Source organism: Jaculus jaculus, chromosome 7 (assembly GCF_020740685.1).
Source record: "Jaculus jaculus isolate mJacJac1 chromosome 7, mJacJac1.mat.Y.cur, whole genome shotgun sequence".
NCBI classification, from domain to species: Eukaryota; Metazoa; Chordata; class Mammalia; order Rodentia; family Dipodidae; genus Jaculus; species Jaculus jaculus.
Genome location: NC_059108.1, coordinates 141,085,892 through 141,102,113, shown reverse-complemented (window position 1 = coordinate 141,102,113; position 16,222 = coordinate 141,085,892). Strand labels below are relative to the sequence as shown.

The following is a 16,222-nucleotide window of genomic DNA, read 5'->3' as shown; positions in this document are numbered from 1 at the left end:
TGGTGGTGATAGTTGCACAATGGGAAACATTTTTATTTCTTAAAGACATATTTTTTTAATTTATTTTGTTTATGAGAGAGAGGGGGTGGGAAGTATGTATTCAAGGGCCTTCAGCCACTGCAAAGGGACTCCAGATGCATAGGCCACCACCATGTGCATCTGGCTTACACGGGCCCAGGGGAATTGAACCTGGGTCCTTTGACTTCTGAGGCAAGTGCCCTAACTGCTATACCATCTCTCCAGACCAGGAGCTTTTTGTTTCATTTTGTTTTTGTTTTGTTTTTCGAGGTAGGATCTCACTCTAGCTCAGGCTGACCTGGAATTCACTGTGTAGTCTCAGGGTGGCCTCGAACTCACAGTGATCCTCCTCCTACCTTGGCCTCCCAAGTGCTGACATTAAAGGCGTGTGTCACCATGCCTGGCAGGGATATTTTTAATATCACTGAATTGTACACCTAGAATGGTTAAGGTGGTAGCTTGTATATGTATTTTTGCCACCATAAGAATTTTGAAAAGAAAACCAAGTTAGACAATAATGGCTGATTTTCAAAAAAAAAATCTCTCCCACTAGCCTGAAAGGACCACACAACCATGTGTCCCTCCCTTTTCCTGGAGTAGGGATTCATACCTTGTGGATCAGTAATTGGAATTCACACTGATCATTTATTCTAAAAACATCATTTCTCAGTTGTCGCATGAGAAACTGGCCAAACGAAGCTGTCATTGGATTTCAAAATAAGCAACCAATATGTTCGTCCAAAGTAGCAGGGCTGTGCTGCAGAGGTGGGCTATCAGTGGAGACACCTTCGTAGATGGCTGAAGCCACACGAGCGCTCCTGCCTCCCTCCTCCCTAGCCCTGGCCCTGCCTTTCACAGCACGCCTACTCCCTCAGTGACCCGCCACACGAGCGCTCCTGCCTCCCTCCTCCCTAGCCCTGGCCCTGCCTTTCACAGCACGCCTACTCCCTCAGTGACCCTCCCCACCCTCATCTCCCTTCTTGCTTCTTTTGTTTGCTTGTTTTTGTTTTTGTTAGGTAGGGCTTCCCTCTAGCCCAGGCTAACCTGGAATTCACTATGGAGTCTCAGGGTGGCCTCGAACTCACAGCGATCCTCCTACCTCTGCATCCTGAGAGCTGGGATTAAAGGCGTGTGCCACCATGCCTGGCTCCTCCTTGCTTTTGAGGACCCCTTTGGTGGGATTCTTACATTCATATGTATGTTTTTTGCCCCGTAGAATATTTCTGACAATGACCTTGGTTTGGAGGGCGCCAAGATCATCTCCAATTTCCTCCAGGAAAATAACTCCTCACTCTGGAAACTGAAGCTTTCAGGTGAGCCCATGGAAGCACGGGCGAGGATGGTGGGAATAAAGGAAGAGGAGAAGAGAAAGAGCGGCGAGGGTCTGGGGTCTATGTGAGCCAGCTCCTTCTGGTCTCGGAACAAAGCCCCGAACCTCCCCCAGCTGCCCCCGGCTTCCTCCCCTCCATGGCCACACTGTCTCCTTGCTTGTGTCACAAGCCACTCTGTCCAGCTGTGCAGTAGTCTCCTTGCTTGGCCGTCACCACCCTCTACTGTCTGCCTGCTTTGCACGGCTTACTCCACCTTGTCTCCCCTCAATGTCATCTCTTGAAGAGACTTGCCTGAGCCTTATCCAAACAGCAACACTCCATTACCACCTTTCTCTAGTCCGTGTCTTCCGCTGGCTTCCTCATGCTTATTACCAATTTGATCCTCTTCCACATCTATTTTTTAAATTGTTATTTATTTATTTATTTATTTGAGAGAGAGGGAAGGAAAGAGATAGAAAGAAACAATAGGCACACCAGGGCCTCTAGCCCTGCAAATGAACTCCAGATGTACGTGCCACCTTGTACATCTGGCTTACATGGGTCCTGGGGAATCAAACCTGGGTTCTTTGCCTTTGCAGGCAAGTAAGTGCCTTAACCGCTACGCCATCTCTCCAGCCCTTGCACATCTATTTTTAAATTAGTTTATTATTTATCTTTCATGGGGGTGGGGAACAAGATCCCTAGAGACTATCTGCAGATGCCTATTGCAAGAAAGGAACATAAAAAAGTAGTTCTGGAGCCGGGTGTGGTGGTGCACACCTTTAATCTCAGCACTTGGGAGGCAGAGGTAAGAGGATCGCCATGAGTTCAAGGCCACCCTGAGACTACATAGTGAATTCCAGGTCAGCCTGGACTAGAGTGAGACCTTACCTCGAAAAACTAAAAAAAAAAAAAAAAAAAGTAGTTTTGGGGCTAGGAAAAAAGTTCAGTAGGTAAAGTGTTTGCCTGAAAACCTGAGTTAGCTCTGTAGGTCCTATATATTTAAAGGACAAAAGTGGGGGGGGGGTAAAAAAGCTGGGGGCTGGAGAGATGGCTTAGCAGTTAAGGCACTTGCCTTGCAAAGCCAAAGCACCCAGGTTGGATCTCCCAGGACCCACCGAAGTCAGATGTGGCTCTGGAGTCCGTTTCCAGTGGCTATAGGCCCTGGTGCACCCACCCTTTCTTTCAATCTCTCCCTCTCAAATTAATTAATTTTTAAAAAGTTAAATTTCCAACTTTCCTGTTCAAAAGCCTATACCAGTTTATAATTCTATCAATGGACTATTTCCTTACTCTTTCACTAGAAGGATTATTAGCCAAGATATTTGTAAATCGAAGGTTAACGTCTGGGTGTTGATGTAACGGTGCTTGGGCCCAAATCCCAGCTTTGACACTGGGTAAGTTAATTAGCTCTTTAGGTCCCCTCATTATTTCTCATGCATAAACTAAGAATAATTATATAACTTACCTTAGATGGACATGAGGACTAAATGAATTAAAATTTAAACTGCCTAGAACACTAGCTAGCTCATAAATATTCAGTGCATGTTAATTACTGTTTTCATCTTCATTGCATTCCCGTATTAGTGTTGGAGTAGAACGTCTTTTCTTTTTATAATGTACATAGTATGTGTGGTGTAGTGCATGCATATGTGTACAGGTCAGCATGACTCCCTGCCTATGAGGCCCTCCATTACTCATCCACCCTTTTTTTTTCCTTGTTTTTCTAAGGCAGGATCTCACCCTAGCCCAAACTGACCTGGAATTCACCCTGTAATCTCAGGCTGGCCTCAAACTCACAGCGATCCTCCTACCTAGGCCTCCCTAGTGCTGGGGCTAAAGGCGTGAGCCACCACACCTGGCTCATCTGTCCATTTTTTCTTGCAACCATGGAGTTTCCTCCTAATTCCAGAGTTCACTGTTGGCCAGCCACAGGAATTCTCTTAACTCTGCTCCCCACAAGACTAGGGTCAGAGACGTGCCTAGGCATGGTGAGCTGTTTACTGTAGGTTTTGGGGCCTTGAACTGGAGCCGTGTCAAGCCCTGAGGCTTGTGCAGGAAGCACACTTAACCGCTGAGCCATCTCTGTAGCCCTAGAACATCTTTTTAGATACTTGTTTCCAACTTTCACCTCCTCTTCTATGAAATATCAACTGTTATGTGATATACACATACTTATATATATATGTATATTTTTTGTTTTTGCTTTTGTTTTTGTTTTTCAAGGTAGGATCTCACTCTAGCCCAGGCTGACCTGGAATTCACTATGGAGTCTCAGGGTGGCCTCGAACTCATGGCGATCCTCCTACCTCTGCCTCCCGGGTGCTGGGATTAAAGGCATGTGCCACCATGCCCGGCTGTATTTTTATATTATTGTTAGGCATTTTTTAATAGTCTAGAGATCTGAATGTCAGGGAGAAAGGCACACTGAAAGCGATGGTAATCAATTTCTCCTTGTCCTTGGGTCTATACATTAGCATTCAGTACCTGCCGTATTTTCTGTGCCACACTGTCCCACCAAAGGGCCAAGGGGCTGTGGTGGGGGAGGGCGAGGGAGCGTGGTCTGGAGGGCATGGCTAACAAAGGGCCCTCACGACAGGAAACAGCTTCAATGAAGAATGCGCTGCCCTCCTTTGCCAAGCCCTGTCGGTAAGGAGCTAACGGTGCAGGCGGGCGGGCGAGCCCGGTGAGAATGTCCCCGGGAGGCCTGGGTAGCCTGGGAAAGCTCTGGGTGGATGCGGTGAAGCAAAGCCCCTCACCTGGTTCAGGGAACTCGTGAGTGTTTGGCCTCTTGCCAACTCGTGCAAAACCTTCAGCAAGATGTGGGATTTTAGAGCCGCACGCCTTTAATTCCAGCCCTGGAGAGGCAGAGGAAGGAGGATCACTGAGAGTTCAAGGCCAGCCTGAGACTCCATAGTGAATTCCAGGTCAGCGTGGGCTAGAGTGAGACCCCACCTCGAAAAAACAAAAAAAAAAGGCTAGAATAGGAATCACGTTTATAGACTCGGACCCCTGGGCCCACCCGTTTGGCCCCTGGGAGACTTGTCATCAGAAGACAAAAATAACCTCGTGCTGGGCAAGACGGTCCACACTTACAATCGGAAGTCTGAGGCACAAGGGTGGAGAGCTCAAGCCCAGCCTGGGCCACCTAGTGAGACCCTGTCTCAAACAAACTCGAGAAAAATACCCTCTCTTTCCATGTGTTCCTCTAGTCCAACTACCGAATTAAGACGCTGAATCTCAGTCACAACCAGTTCTCTGACACAGCAGCCGAGCACCTGGCGCAGATGCTGGGTATGTTCCCCAGAAGGGAAGAGGACCAGCCAAAGAGAGGGGCTGAGGAGAGGGGACCACAGAGAGGAATAGCCTTTTATTTTTGAATGTTTTTTTTTGGGGGGGGGGGTTGTTTGGATTTTGTTGTCACTGCTGCTGGTAATTTTGTTTAGTTGGTTTGGTTTGTATCACTTTGTAGCCCAGGCTAGACTTTTAACTTGAGATCCTCCTGCTTATTCCTCACAACTGCTGGAATCACAGGTATGTACCCTGATGTTCACATTATAACACTGATGTAAATCATGCTTAAAATAAAGAAATAAGCTGGGCGTAGGGGGCGCTCACCTCTGGTCCCAGCACTCTGGAGGCAGAGGTAGGAGGATCGCCATGAGTTCAAGGCCAGCCTGAAACTACATAGTCAATTTCAGGTCAGCCTGAGCTATTAAGATCCTACCTCGAAAACCCGAAAAAATAACAAATAAGGAAAGAAACCGATGTCAGTGGTATAGTGGTTAGCACAGCTGCCTTTCACATGAAGAAACAAGCATATAGATGAGGCAAGTAATAAGACAACATAGAAAAGCAACTTGCTAACTTCTAGGAAGCTCAGGATTATGACATGTAACCCAGGAAGCATAAACTGCAACAAAAAATGTGAAACACAAAAGCAGGTTGGCTGGCCGCGGTGGCGCACACCTTTAATCCCAGCACTTGGGGAGGCAGAGGTAGGAGGACTGTGAGTTCGAGGCCAGCCTGAGTCTACATAGTGAATTCCAGGTCAGCCTGGCCAAAAACAAAAACAAAAAACAAAAACAGCAGGTTGGAGAAATAGCTCAGAGGTTAAGGCGCTTGCCCACAAAACCTTAATAACCTGGGTTCAATTTCTCAGTGCCCACAGTGATTGCAAATAAAAAACAGTGTTGGGCTAGAGAGAGAGCTTAGCAGTTACAGAGCTTGCCTGAGAAATCTAAGGACCCAGGTTCAACTCCCAGAACCCATGTAAGCCAGACGCACAAGGTGACACGTGCTCGCAAGGGAACGCACGCATCTGGAGTTTGATTGCAGTGGCTGGAGGCCCTGGCGTGCCAATTCTCTCTCTCTCTTTTATAAAAAGAGCATTTTTTTTCCCTTTTTCTTTTTCTATCTTTTATGTTTAGTTTTTTGGGGGGGAAGGGTTGAGGAATTTTCAGGTTTTGAGGTTTGTTTGTTTTTTCCCATCAGGCTGCTGAGCCTGGAATAATACAAGCAGAGGTGCCCCGGGGCAGAGCACATATATTTATTTTTTTAAAAAACAATTCATGTGTTGGACAATATGTTTAAAACATGATAAAAGATGCCAAGACATTTTATAATGATGGCATTATAATGGCAGACCAGACCCAAAATCTTTAGTTCTATAACAAGTAATACCAGTACCAGTTTAAGTATTTAACTTTTCTTTTAAAAAACAAACAAACAAACAAAAAAAAAAAAAAAAACAGGTGTGGTGGCACACGCCTTTAATCCCAGCACCTAGGAAGCACAGATAGGAGAATTGCTGTGGGTTTGAGGCCACCCTGAGACTACATAGTGAATTTCAGGTTATCCTGGGCTACAGCAAGACCCTACATCAGGGGGTGGGGGAGAACAGGGCTGTTGAGATGGTTTAGCAGTTAAGTGCTTTCCTGTGAAGCCTAAGGGCCCTGGTTCAAGGTTCGATTCCCCAGTACCCACGTAAGCCAGATGCACAAGGTGGAGCATGCATCTAGAGTTTGTTTGCAGTGGCTGGAGGCCTGGGCGTGCCTTTCTCTCTCTCCCTCTCCATCTCTCTCTCAAATAAATAAATAAATAAAACATATTTTTTTAAAAAAAAAGATGCCAAGAAAAAAATTTTAATGCCAAGTATGACCTTTTTTGTTGTTGTTTAATAAGTTTTATTATTATTTATTTGAGAGAAAGAAAAAGGCAGAGAGAGAGGGAATGGGCACACCAGGACCTCTAGCCACAAGGGATCCCCAGACACATGCACCACCTTGTACATCTGACTCACGTGGGTCCTGGGAAATCAAACCTAGGTCCTTTGGCTTTGCAGGCAAGTGCCTTAACCACTAAGCCATCTCTCCAGCCCTATTTTTTTTTGGGGGGGGGGTGTTTGTTTTTTGGTTTTTCAAAGTTAGGGATTTCACTCTAGCCCAGGCTGACCTGGACTCACTATTCAGGGTAACCTCGATCTCTACAGCAGTCCTCCTACCTCTGCCTCCCAAGTGCTGGGATTCCTATTTGTTTTTAGAGACAGGGTATCGTATCATGTCATGAGGCTACCCTTGATCCTCCTGCCTCTACCTCCCAATTCTGGGATTACAGGTGCACACCATCGTATCAGCAACCAAAGACAACCTTAAAAGGCAAACAACAAACAGGGAGTGAGTATTTGTAGCGTTTATATAAACAGTTGTGGTGGCACGTGCTTGTAATCTCGGCACTCAGTAGGTGGAGGTGGAAGAATCAGATCCCATGGTACTCATGGTTAGAACATTGAACCACAGAGAAAGGATCAGAAGTTCAAAATCATCTTTGGCTATATACAGAAGTTCAAAGCCAGACTAGGATACATGAGATCCTGTATGTATATGTGTGTGAAGATACCAAATGTTCACCAGGAGTGGGAGGGTGGCTCATATCTTTAATCCCAGCACCCTCCCTCAAAAAAAAAAAAAAAAAGAAAAGAAAAGAGAGAGAAAGAGATACCAAATATTTAGTGATTACCACATGCATGATTTCATGCTTGCCTTTAACATGCATCCTCCCAAGGCCCCATGTAGGTAAACAGGAGGTGACTATGAACAGACGGAAACCTCATTTGATAATCAGGGAGCCACAGTAATGATAGGATCAATAACTTGCCCAAGACCACACAGCTGGTGAGTGATGAGATCAGCTGTCACGTTCACATTGTGCGGCCACTGAAGAGATGGACTGTGCGAAGCAGAGGTCAGTGAGGGAACTGGCAGAGAAGAGTAAATAAGGGTAGGAAGAAAGAGAAGGAAGGAAGGAAGGAAGGAAGGAAGGAAGGAAGAAGGGAAGGAAGGAAAGAGGGAAGGAGGGAAGGAGGGAGGGAGGGAGGGAAGGAGGGAGGGAGGGAGGGAGGGAGGGAAGGAGGGAAGGAGGGAAGGAGGAAAGGAGGGAAGGAGGGACGGGGGGAAGGAGGAAAGGAGGAAAGGAGGGAGGGAGGGAAGGAGGGAAGGAGGGAAGGAGGAAAGGAGGGACGGGGGAAGGAGGGAAGGAGGAAAGGAGGGAAGGAGGGACGGGGGAAGGAGGGAAGGAGGAAAGGAGGGAAGGAGGGAAGGGGGAAGGAGGGAAGGAGGGAAGGAGGGAAGGGGGGAAGAGAGAAGGAGGGAAGGGGGGAAGGAGGGAAGGAGGGAAGGAGGGAAGGGGGAAGAGAGAAGGAGGGAAGGAAAAAGAAAGTGCCCTCGCAAAATCAGGGCAGGTGGGATTTGTGAGAGCGCATCTTTGTGGTTGGCGCGCACACAAGAGACACGCTGGCACCTGGCGTGCTGTCCATAAAGAAACAAGTAGCAGCCTGGTAGTGCCAGCCTTGTCAACCCAACTACTGTAGAGGCCGAGGCAGGAGAATGGCAGGTTCAGGGCTTGCCTGGGCTTCGAAGGGAGTTCCAGGCCAGCCTGAGTATCTTGGTGAGACTCTGCCTCAAAACTAAATAAATAAGGCTGGAGAGATGGTGTAGTGGTTAAGCACTTGCCTGTGAAGCCTAGGACCCCAGTTCAAGGCTCGATTCTCCAGGACCCACGTTAGCCAGATGCACAAGGGGGCGCACGCGTCTGGAGTTCGTTTGCAGTAGCTGGAGGCCCTGGCGCGCCCATTCTCTCTCTCTCTCTGGCACTCTCAAATAAATAAATAAAAATGAACAAAAAAATTAAATAAATAAATAAGGACTGTGCATATAGTTCAGTGGTAGAATACATGCTTAGTATAGGTGAAGCCTTAGGTTCAATCCCAATACGACAAAAAAAAATAACAATTTTTTAAAACATGAGGTTGGAACTGACGGTAACTCAGTGATAAAGCATTTGCCTAGCATACATAAGACCCTATATTCAATCTTTCATACAACAACAACAAAAAAAAAACTTTGAAGCTTGGCATGGTAGTGTATGCATTTAATCCTAGCACTTGGGCAGCAGGGTAGGAGGATCACTGTGAGTTTGAGGCCACCCAGAGACTACATAGTGAATTCCAGGTTAGTCTGGGCTAGAGCGAGACCCTACCTTGAAAAAATATATATAAGAAAAAATAGGGGCTGGAGAGATGGCTTAGTACTTAAAGCATATGCCCGCAAAGCCTAAAGACCCAGGTTTGATCCTCCAGATCCCACGTAATCCAGATGCACATGGTGGTGCATGTGTCTGGAGTTCATTAGCAGTGGCTAGAGGCCCTGGCGCACCCATTCTCCTTCTGTCTCTCTCTCTCCCTCTTCCTCTGTCTGTCTCTAATAAATAAATGAATGAAAATAAATCTCAAAAATAAAAAATAAAATGAGGTCAGGTATGATGACTCACAGTCTTTTCTCTTAACAGGAGAGTATCTGTCATGACATGTTTGCCAAATAGATTAAACCAATTGCTACCTGCAAGAGAAGAGTGAGCTATCTTCCTGCCTCCCAGTATTGGAGATCATCTTATGATCTTGTGTTTGGTCCTCATAACTGAGAGAGTTGTCACCTGAATGTTTTAGCTTGCATGCCCCTTGGTCATTCCAAGCCTCCAGTTCATGGGTATTAGCTCATCCTGAGACTGAGGTCTTTGGGATGTGAAGGTACTAAGTGGAATCCTGTCCCTCCCAGCTCTCAATGTAGGGCTCCAGTCGCTGAACCTGAGCTGGAATCACTTCCACATACGTGGAGCTATGGCCTTATGCAATGGTCTCCGGGTAAGGCACTCTCTGGAAGGTGGTGTGTAGAGTACAGGTGAGGATGGCCAGAGTCTCCCATCCTGCCATCTTGGACCACTTACTTTCTCATGATCACCATAGATGAGAGGGTATAGGGCCCTCACCAAACACCTTTTGAATAACTGGACTCCTTCCCATAATCCCTATATGTGCATTGCCATTTTATAAATCCTGCCTGTTGAGGTCGGGGTGACATCTTTGGGAACTCTTCTGAAAGATAGTTTAGTTAAAGGACAGGGGGACCAGACCATAAAAGGATGAATCTTAAGAGTAGTGAAGACTGAGTCCAGCTGGGAAGGGTCTAGAAGGACTGAGTCTCTAGGACCACTCACTGTACTAGGATGAGGTTACAGCTGGGGTTAGAGTCAGGGTAAGGGTGAGGGTTGGGATAGGATAAAAGTTAGGGTTATAGTGGGTTAGGGTGAGTATGAAGATTAGGGTTACAGGCTGTAGAGGCGGCTCAGTAGTTAAGACACTTGCCTGTAAAGCCTGAGGACCAAAGTTTTATTCCCAGTACCCATGTAAAACCAGATGCACAAGATGGTACATGCGTCTGGAGTTCATTTGTACTGACTAGAAGCCCTGCCATGCCCATTCTTTCTCACTCTCTCTATCTGCCACTTTCTCTGTCTCTCTCTCTCTTCAAATAAATAATAAATATTCTTTAAAAGATTAGGGTTGGGCTAGAGGGATAACTTAGCAGTTAAGGCAGTTGCCTGCAAAGCCAAAGGACCCAGGTTTGATTCCGCAGGATCCACGTTAGCCAGATGCACAAGGGGGCGCCTACATCTGGAATTCGTTTGCAGTGGCTGGAGGCCCTGGCACTCCCATTCTCTCTCTCTCTCTCTCGCTCTTACTCTAAAAATAAATATTTAAAAAAAAGAAGATTAGGGGACTGGAGAGATGGCTTAGTGGTTAAGTGCTTGCCTGTGAAGCCTAAGGACTCCCATTCGAGTCTTGATTCCCCAGGTCCCATGTAAGCAGATGCACAAGAAGGCGCATACATCTGGAGGCCGTGGCCGGAGGCCCTGGTGTGCCCATTCTCTCTCTCTCTCTCTCTCTATCTCTCTCTCTGCCTCTTTCTCTTTCTGTCTGTTGCTCTCAAATAAGTAAGTAAAAGTAAACAAATTTTAAAAAGTAAAAAATGATTAGGGTTAGAGCCAGGCATGGTTGTACACACCTTTAATCCCAGCATTCAGGAGGCAGAGATAGGAGGATCACCATGAGTTCGAAGCCACCCTGAGACTACATAGTGCATTCCAGGTCAGCCTGGGCTAGAGTGAGACCCTACCTCAAAAAAAAAAAAGATTAGGGTTAGGGTTGAGGGTGAGGTGTGAAGCTAGGGTTACGTTTAGAATGAAGGTGAGATGAGATTATAGCTAGGCTCCAAGTTAGAGTTAGGGTGAAGGTGAGGTTTGTTGCTAGGTCTTTAGTTAAGGTGAGGATAAGGGTTAGATGGCGAGGTCCTATGAATATGAGACGTACTCTACAGCCTCATGTGTTTGTGATGAACCCTCATACTCAGCTCCCGCCAGTGGCAGTTTGGGAGGTGGAGCCTTGGAGGAGGTGAGTCCTTGGGGGAGGTGAGGCCCTGGAGGAGGTGAGTCCCTGGGGGAGGTGAGTCCCTGGGGGAGGACCCTCACGTTTATTAGCCCAGCTCCAGGCTCAGTGCTACTGCTTTCACCCAGACATGCAGAGAGCTTCCTGCTCAGGTCGTGGCTTTGCCATGATGAAGCTTCCCCTCAAAACCATACACCAAAATAAACCCGTCCCTCCCATAATCTGTTTCCAGTGAGGCAGAAATGAGAAACTAACTGTTACTAAAAATTGTTACTGAGCAAAGCGAGCGTGGTGGCACACGCCTGTAATACCAGCATTGGGGGGTGGGGGAGGCAGAGATAAGAGGATCGCCATGAGTTCAAGGCCACCCTGAGAGTACATGATAAATTCCAGGTCAGCCTCAGCTAGAGTGAGATCCTCCCTACCTCAAAAAATAAAAACGAAAACAAATTATTACTGAGTAATGAAGCTATTGTTGCAATAAGCCTGTTTCGTTTGTTTGTTTGGGTTACTCTTTTTTTTTTTTTTTTTTTTGGTTGTTTGGAACTGACTTATTAAGAGGAATGTGGAAGGACTTTGAACTTTGGATTGGAGAAGCCATACAATACTATAAGCAAAGCTTGATGGACCTTTTTGGAGAGAATTTGAAATACTTAAATGCAGATAGAATTGTGGACTGTGAAAGTGTGGCTTATACGGTTTCAGAGAGGGAAACAGACTTTTTGGAACTACGCTAGAAGCAGTATATGTGAGAGGCTGGCTACTCTGCCTGGGTCCTGAGAACTTGAGCAAAGTTGAATTTAAAAGTAATGGTCTGGGCTGGAGAGATGGCTTAGCGGTTGAGCACTTGCATGTGAAGCTGAGGACCCCGGTTCGAGGCTTGGTTCCCCAGGTCCCACGTTAGCCAGATGCACAAGGGGGCGCATGCGTCTGGAGTTCGTTTGCAGTGGCTGGAAGCCCTGGCACGCCCATTCTCTCTCTCTCCCTCTATCTGTCTTTCTCTCTGTGTCTGTCGCTCTCAAATAAATAAATAAAAAAAAAAGTGAACAACAAACAAAAAAAATTTTAAAGTAATGGTCTGAGCTGGGCATGGTGGCGCACGCCTTTAATCCCAACACTCAGGAGGCAGAGGTAGGAGAATCACCATGGGTTCAAGGCCACCCTGAGACTACATAGTGAATTCTAGGTCAGCTTGAGCTAGAGTGAGACCCTACCTCAAAAACCCAAGATAAATAAATAAATAAATAAATATAATGGCCTGGTGTCTCTAGTGGAGGAAATGTAAGCAGGTTTGAGTTCTGAGCACAGAGATTGGCCTTCAGCTGCAATTATCTGAGAGGTTACCACCATTGAGTCTGTGTTGAGACAGTAAGAAGAATGTTGACTCATTTGAAAAGAGGGACCTGAAGGAAAAATGCTAAACAAGTTTCCTGCTCCTCAAAGACAGCTTTATCCTCCCCTCAATTAACAAATTTTGGCAGCCTCACTCACCTAGCACTGGTTTTAGAACTATGACAAATGCAAGAAAGAGAGGGTCTTTGCATTCGCAACATGTTGATTTTGGAGATGCCCCTAAGGTAATGTGAAGCGGGGCCATACTCCCTGCCTAGAGACTATGAGGGGTCATGGCATGGAGCTTTGAAGATGAACCATGGGTTGCAGTGGAGACCCCAGGATTTTGAAGATGCCAAGACTGTGGGACAACTGCCCAAGAGAGCTGTTCCTTCTGGCTCTGGTGGATCGTCTGGAAAGCCAAGCAGTCAGGACTGTAGGGATAGAGTCTGGATTCATCCCAGGACTTCATAATGGGCCCCAGATGCCCAACATGGAGCTGCAGGATTTTTGCTCTGCTTATTTTTTTAATATTTTTATTTATTTGCAAGGAGAGGGAGACAGACTGGGCACATCAGGACCCTTTGCTTCTGCAAATAAACTCCAGATGCATATGCCACTTTGTGTATCTGGTTTTATATGGGTACTGAAGAATCTGGCTTTAGAAACAAGAGCCTTAACTGCTGAGTCATCTCTCCAGCCCCCTGCTTGTTTTTTGGTTTTGCATTAATTCAGTCTTTGCTTGCTCTGCTCCCCCTTTGAAATTGGAATGTTTGCTCTGCAGTTATATGTTGGGAGTATTTAATTTGTGTGTTGATTTTACCAGCTCACAGTTAATAAACTGTCTCAGATGAGACTTTGGACTTTTGAATAGTGTTGAGATTTATAAAAACTATGAAGACTCTAAAGTTGGACTGAATGTATCTTGCATTATAAGATTGCTATGATTATATGGGGGCCAGGATGGAATGTGGTAGTTTGAATGTGAGCTTCATGTGTTTGTAATGAAACCTCTTACTCAATCTCCGTTGGGGGAAATTTGGAAGTCGGAGCCTTGCTGGAGGAGGTGTGCTACTGGGGGTGGACTTTCATGTTTATTACACTCAGATATGTACTAACACCCAGATATATAGACAGCTTCCTGGTCAGGCTATGCTTTTCCCTGCCATAGTGAAACTTCTCCTCAAGACTGTAAGCCAAAATGAACCCTTTTCTGCCATTAGCTGCCTCTGGTCAGGTGTTTTGTCCCAGCAATGAGAAGCTAACTGTTACAATCAGTTTAGGGTGAGGGCCATAGTTATGTTAGAGTTAGACTGAGGGTTATAACTGGATTCCCTTGAGCTAGGACTAGGGTTAGTGTGAGGGTGAGGATTAGACTCTAGAGTTAGGATAAGGGTAAGGTTAGGGTTAGTATTGGGCTTAGTGTTAGGGTTAGAATTTGTGTTAAGGTGAGAGTTGGAACTAGGGTCATGGTTAGGGCTTTAGAGTGAAGGTGAGTTTTTGAGTGACGATGAAGGTTGTGGAAATGTTTAGATTTAGAGTGAGGTTAGGTTTGCAGCTATGGTTAGTATTTGTATTACAACAAGAGCTTGAGAGTTAGACTGAGGGTTAGAGCTAAGGTTAAAACTAGGTTTAGGTGGGGTGAGAATAAGAACTAGGTTTAGGGTTAGGGTGAAGGTGAAGGCTACTTCCGAGATTAGGGTGAGGGTGAGAATTAGAACTAAGTTTAGGGTTCAGGTGAGGGTTTGTTGCATTCACCTTCTAGTTGCTAGAACAAAACACCTGACGAGAAATAGCTTATGGGAGGAAAGGGTTTATCTCAAGTTTGCAATTTCTTTTTCTTTTTTAATTATTTTTATTTGTTTGAGAGACACAGAGAGAGAATCAGGCTTGCAGTTTCCAGAGGAAGCTACATCATGGCAGAAGAATCTGGCTTACCACATCTTACATTCACAGGAGAAAGAGAGAACCGCCAGAGGCCAAGCTGGCTCACCACACTCAGTAGGCTAGGCTCCTTACCCCAGGGTCTAACCCAGCCAGACACCTCCTACAACGAGACTCCACCTCCCAGACTACACCAGCTGGGGATCTAGCAGGAAGCTTAATCAAAATTACCGAGGTAGGGCTGGAGAGATGGCTTAGCGGTTAAGCGCTTGCCTGTGAAGCCTAAGGACCCCAGTTCGAGGCTCTATTCCCCAGTACCCACGTTAGCCAGATACACAAGGGGGTGCACGCATCTGAAATTTGTCTGCAGTGGCTGGAAGCCCTGGCGCGCCCATTCTCCCTCTCTCTCTCTCTCTCTCTCTCTCTCTCTCTGCCTGTTTCTCTGTCTGTCGCTCTCAAATAAATAAATAAAAATAAACCAAAATAAAAAAAAAACTACTGGGGTATCCAGGTGTGGTGGCGCATGCCTTTCATCCCAGCACTTGGGAGGCAGAGGTAGGAGGATCACTGTAAGTTCGAGGCCACCTTGAGACTACACAGTGAATTCCAGGTCAGCCTGAGCTAGAGTGAAACCCTACCTCAAAAAAAAAAAAAAAATTCCTGAGGCAGACTGGAGAGGTAGCTTAGTGGTTAACATGCTTGCCTGCCAAACCTAAGGACCCAGGTTCAATTCCCCAGAAGCCACATAAGCCAGATGCACATGGCACATGTGTCTGGAGTTTGTTTGTAGAGGCTAGAAGCCCTGGTGTGCCAATTCTCTCTCTCTCTCATAACTGAGTAAATTTCAAAATAAATTTTAGGGCTGGAGAGATGGCTTAGCAGTTAAGCGCTTGCCTGTGAAGCCTAAGGACCCCGGTTTGAGGTTCGGTTCCCCAGGTCCCACGTTAGCCAGATGCACAAGGGGGCGCACGCGTCTGGAGTTCGTTTGCAGAGGCTGGAAGCCCTGGCGCGCCCATTCTCTCTCTCTCCCTCTATCTGTCTTTCTCTCTGTGTCTGTCGCTCTCAAATAAATAAATAAAAATTTTTTTAAAAAATAAATTTTAAAAAACCCTAAGAAAAATGCCTGAGGCTATGATCGACATTTACATTCAAACCACGACAGGGTGAGAGCTAGGGATAAGATTAGTGTAAAGGTGAAGTATGGGGCTGGAGAGATGGCTTAGCAGTTAAGCGCTTGCCTGTGAAGCCTAAGGACCCCAGTGCAAGGCTCGATTCCCCAGGACCCATGTAAGGCAGGGCAGATGCACAAAGGGGCGCATGCATCTGGAGTTAGCAGTGGCTAAAGGCCCTGATGCACCCATTCTCTTTCTCTCTCTCTCTCTCTCTCTCACTCTCAAATAGGGGTAGGGAGTATAAAAGGCTTCTGGTTAGATTGAAGGTGTTTCAACTACAGCAAGGGTTGGGGTAATATTAAGGGTTAGCTGAGTGTAGGGTCCGTGTCAGTATTAGAGAAGGAGAGGGTTTTGATGGGGGCAAATATTAAAGCTAGGGTTAGAGTTAGGGTGAGAATGAGGGTTACAGATAGGATTAAGGTAAGGGTGAGGATCAGGGTGAGAGTGGGGTTTACAGTGGGGTAAGGGTGAGGATAAGTGTTAGAGATAGTACTGGGGTTAGAGTAGAGATGCGAGCTAGGGTTACAGCTACAGTTAATAACAGGGTGAGGATTAGAGTTACTGTTAGGATTGGAGTGAGGGTGAGGATGTCGTTGAGGGGAAGAGTTATGGCAAAGGCAAGGGCTGGGGTTAGGGTGAGCTTAAGTATTAGAGCCTGTTTGAGCGAGAGTGAGTGCGAGTGTGGGTGAGGAGTGGGGTTAGGACAAGGTTTGGGTGGCAATCATGGT

General features: G+C 46.3%; 1 protein-coding gene across 1 annotated transcript in view; it reads left to right on the top strand.

The window, feature by feature from the left end:
* The window catches only part of Lrrc74a (leucine rich repeat containing 74A), a 49,908-nt gene that overhangs the window by 17,280 nt on the left and 16,406 nt on the right, over positions 1 to 16,222 (top strand). The window contains 4 exon segments of the mRNA XM_045155590.1: positions 1,235 to 1,331; positions 3,928 to 3,977; positions 4,541 to 4,622; positions 9,440 to 9,525. Coding sequence (XP_045011525.1) covers positions 1,235 to 1,331; positions 3,928 to 3,977; positions 4,541 to 4,622; positions 9,440 to 9,525 — 315 coding nt within the window.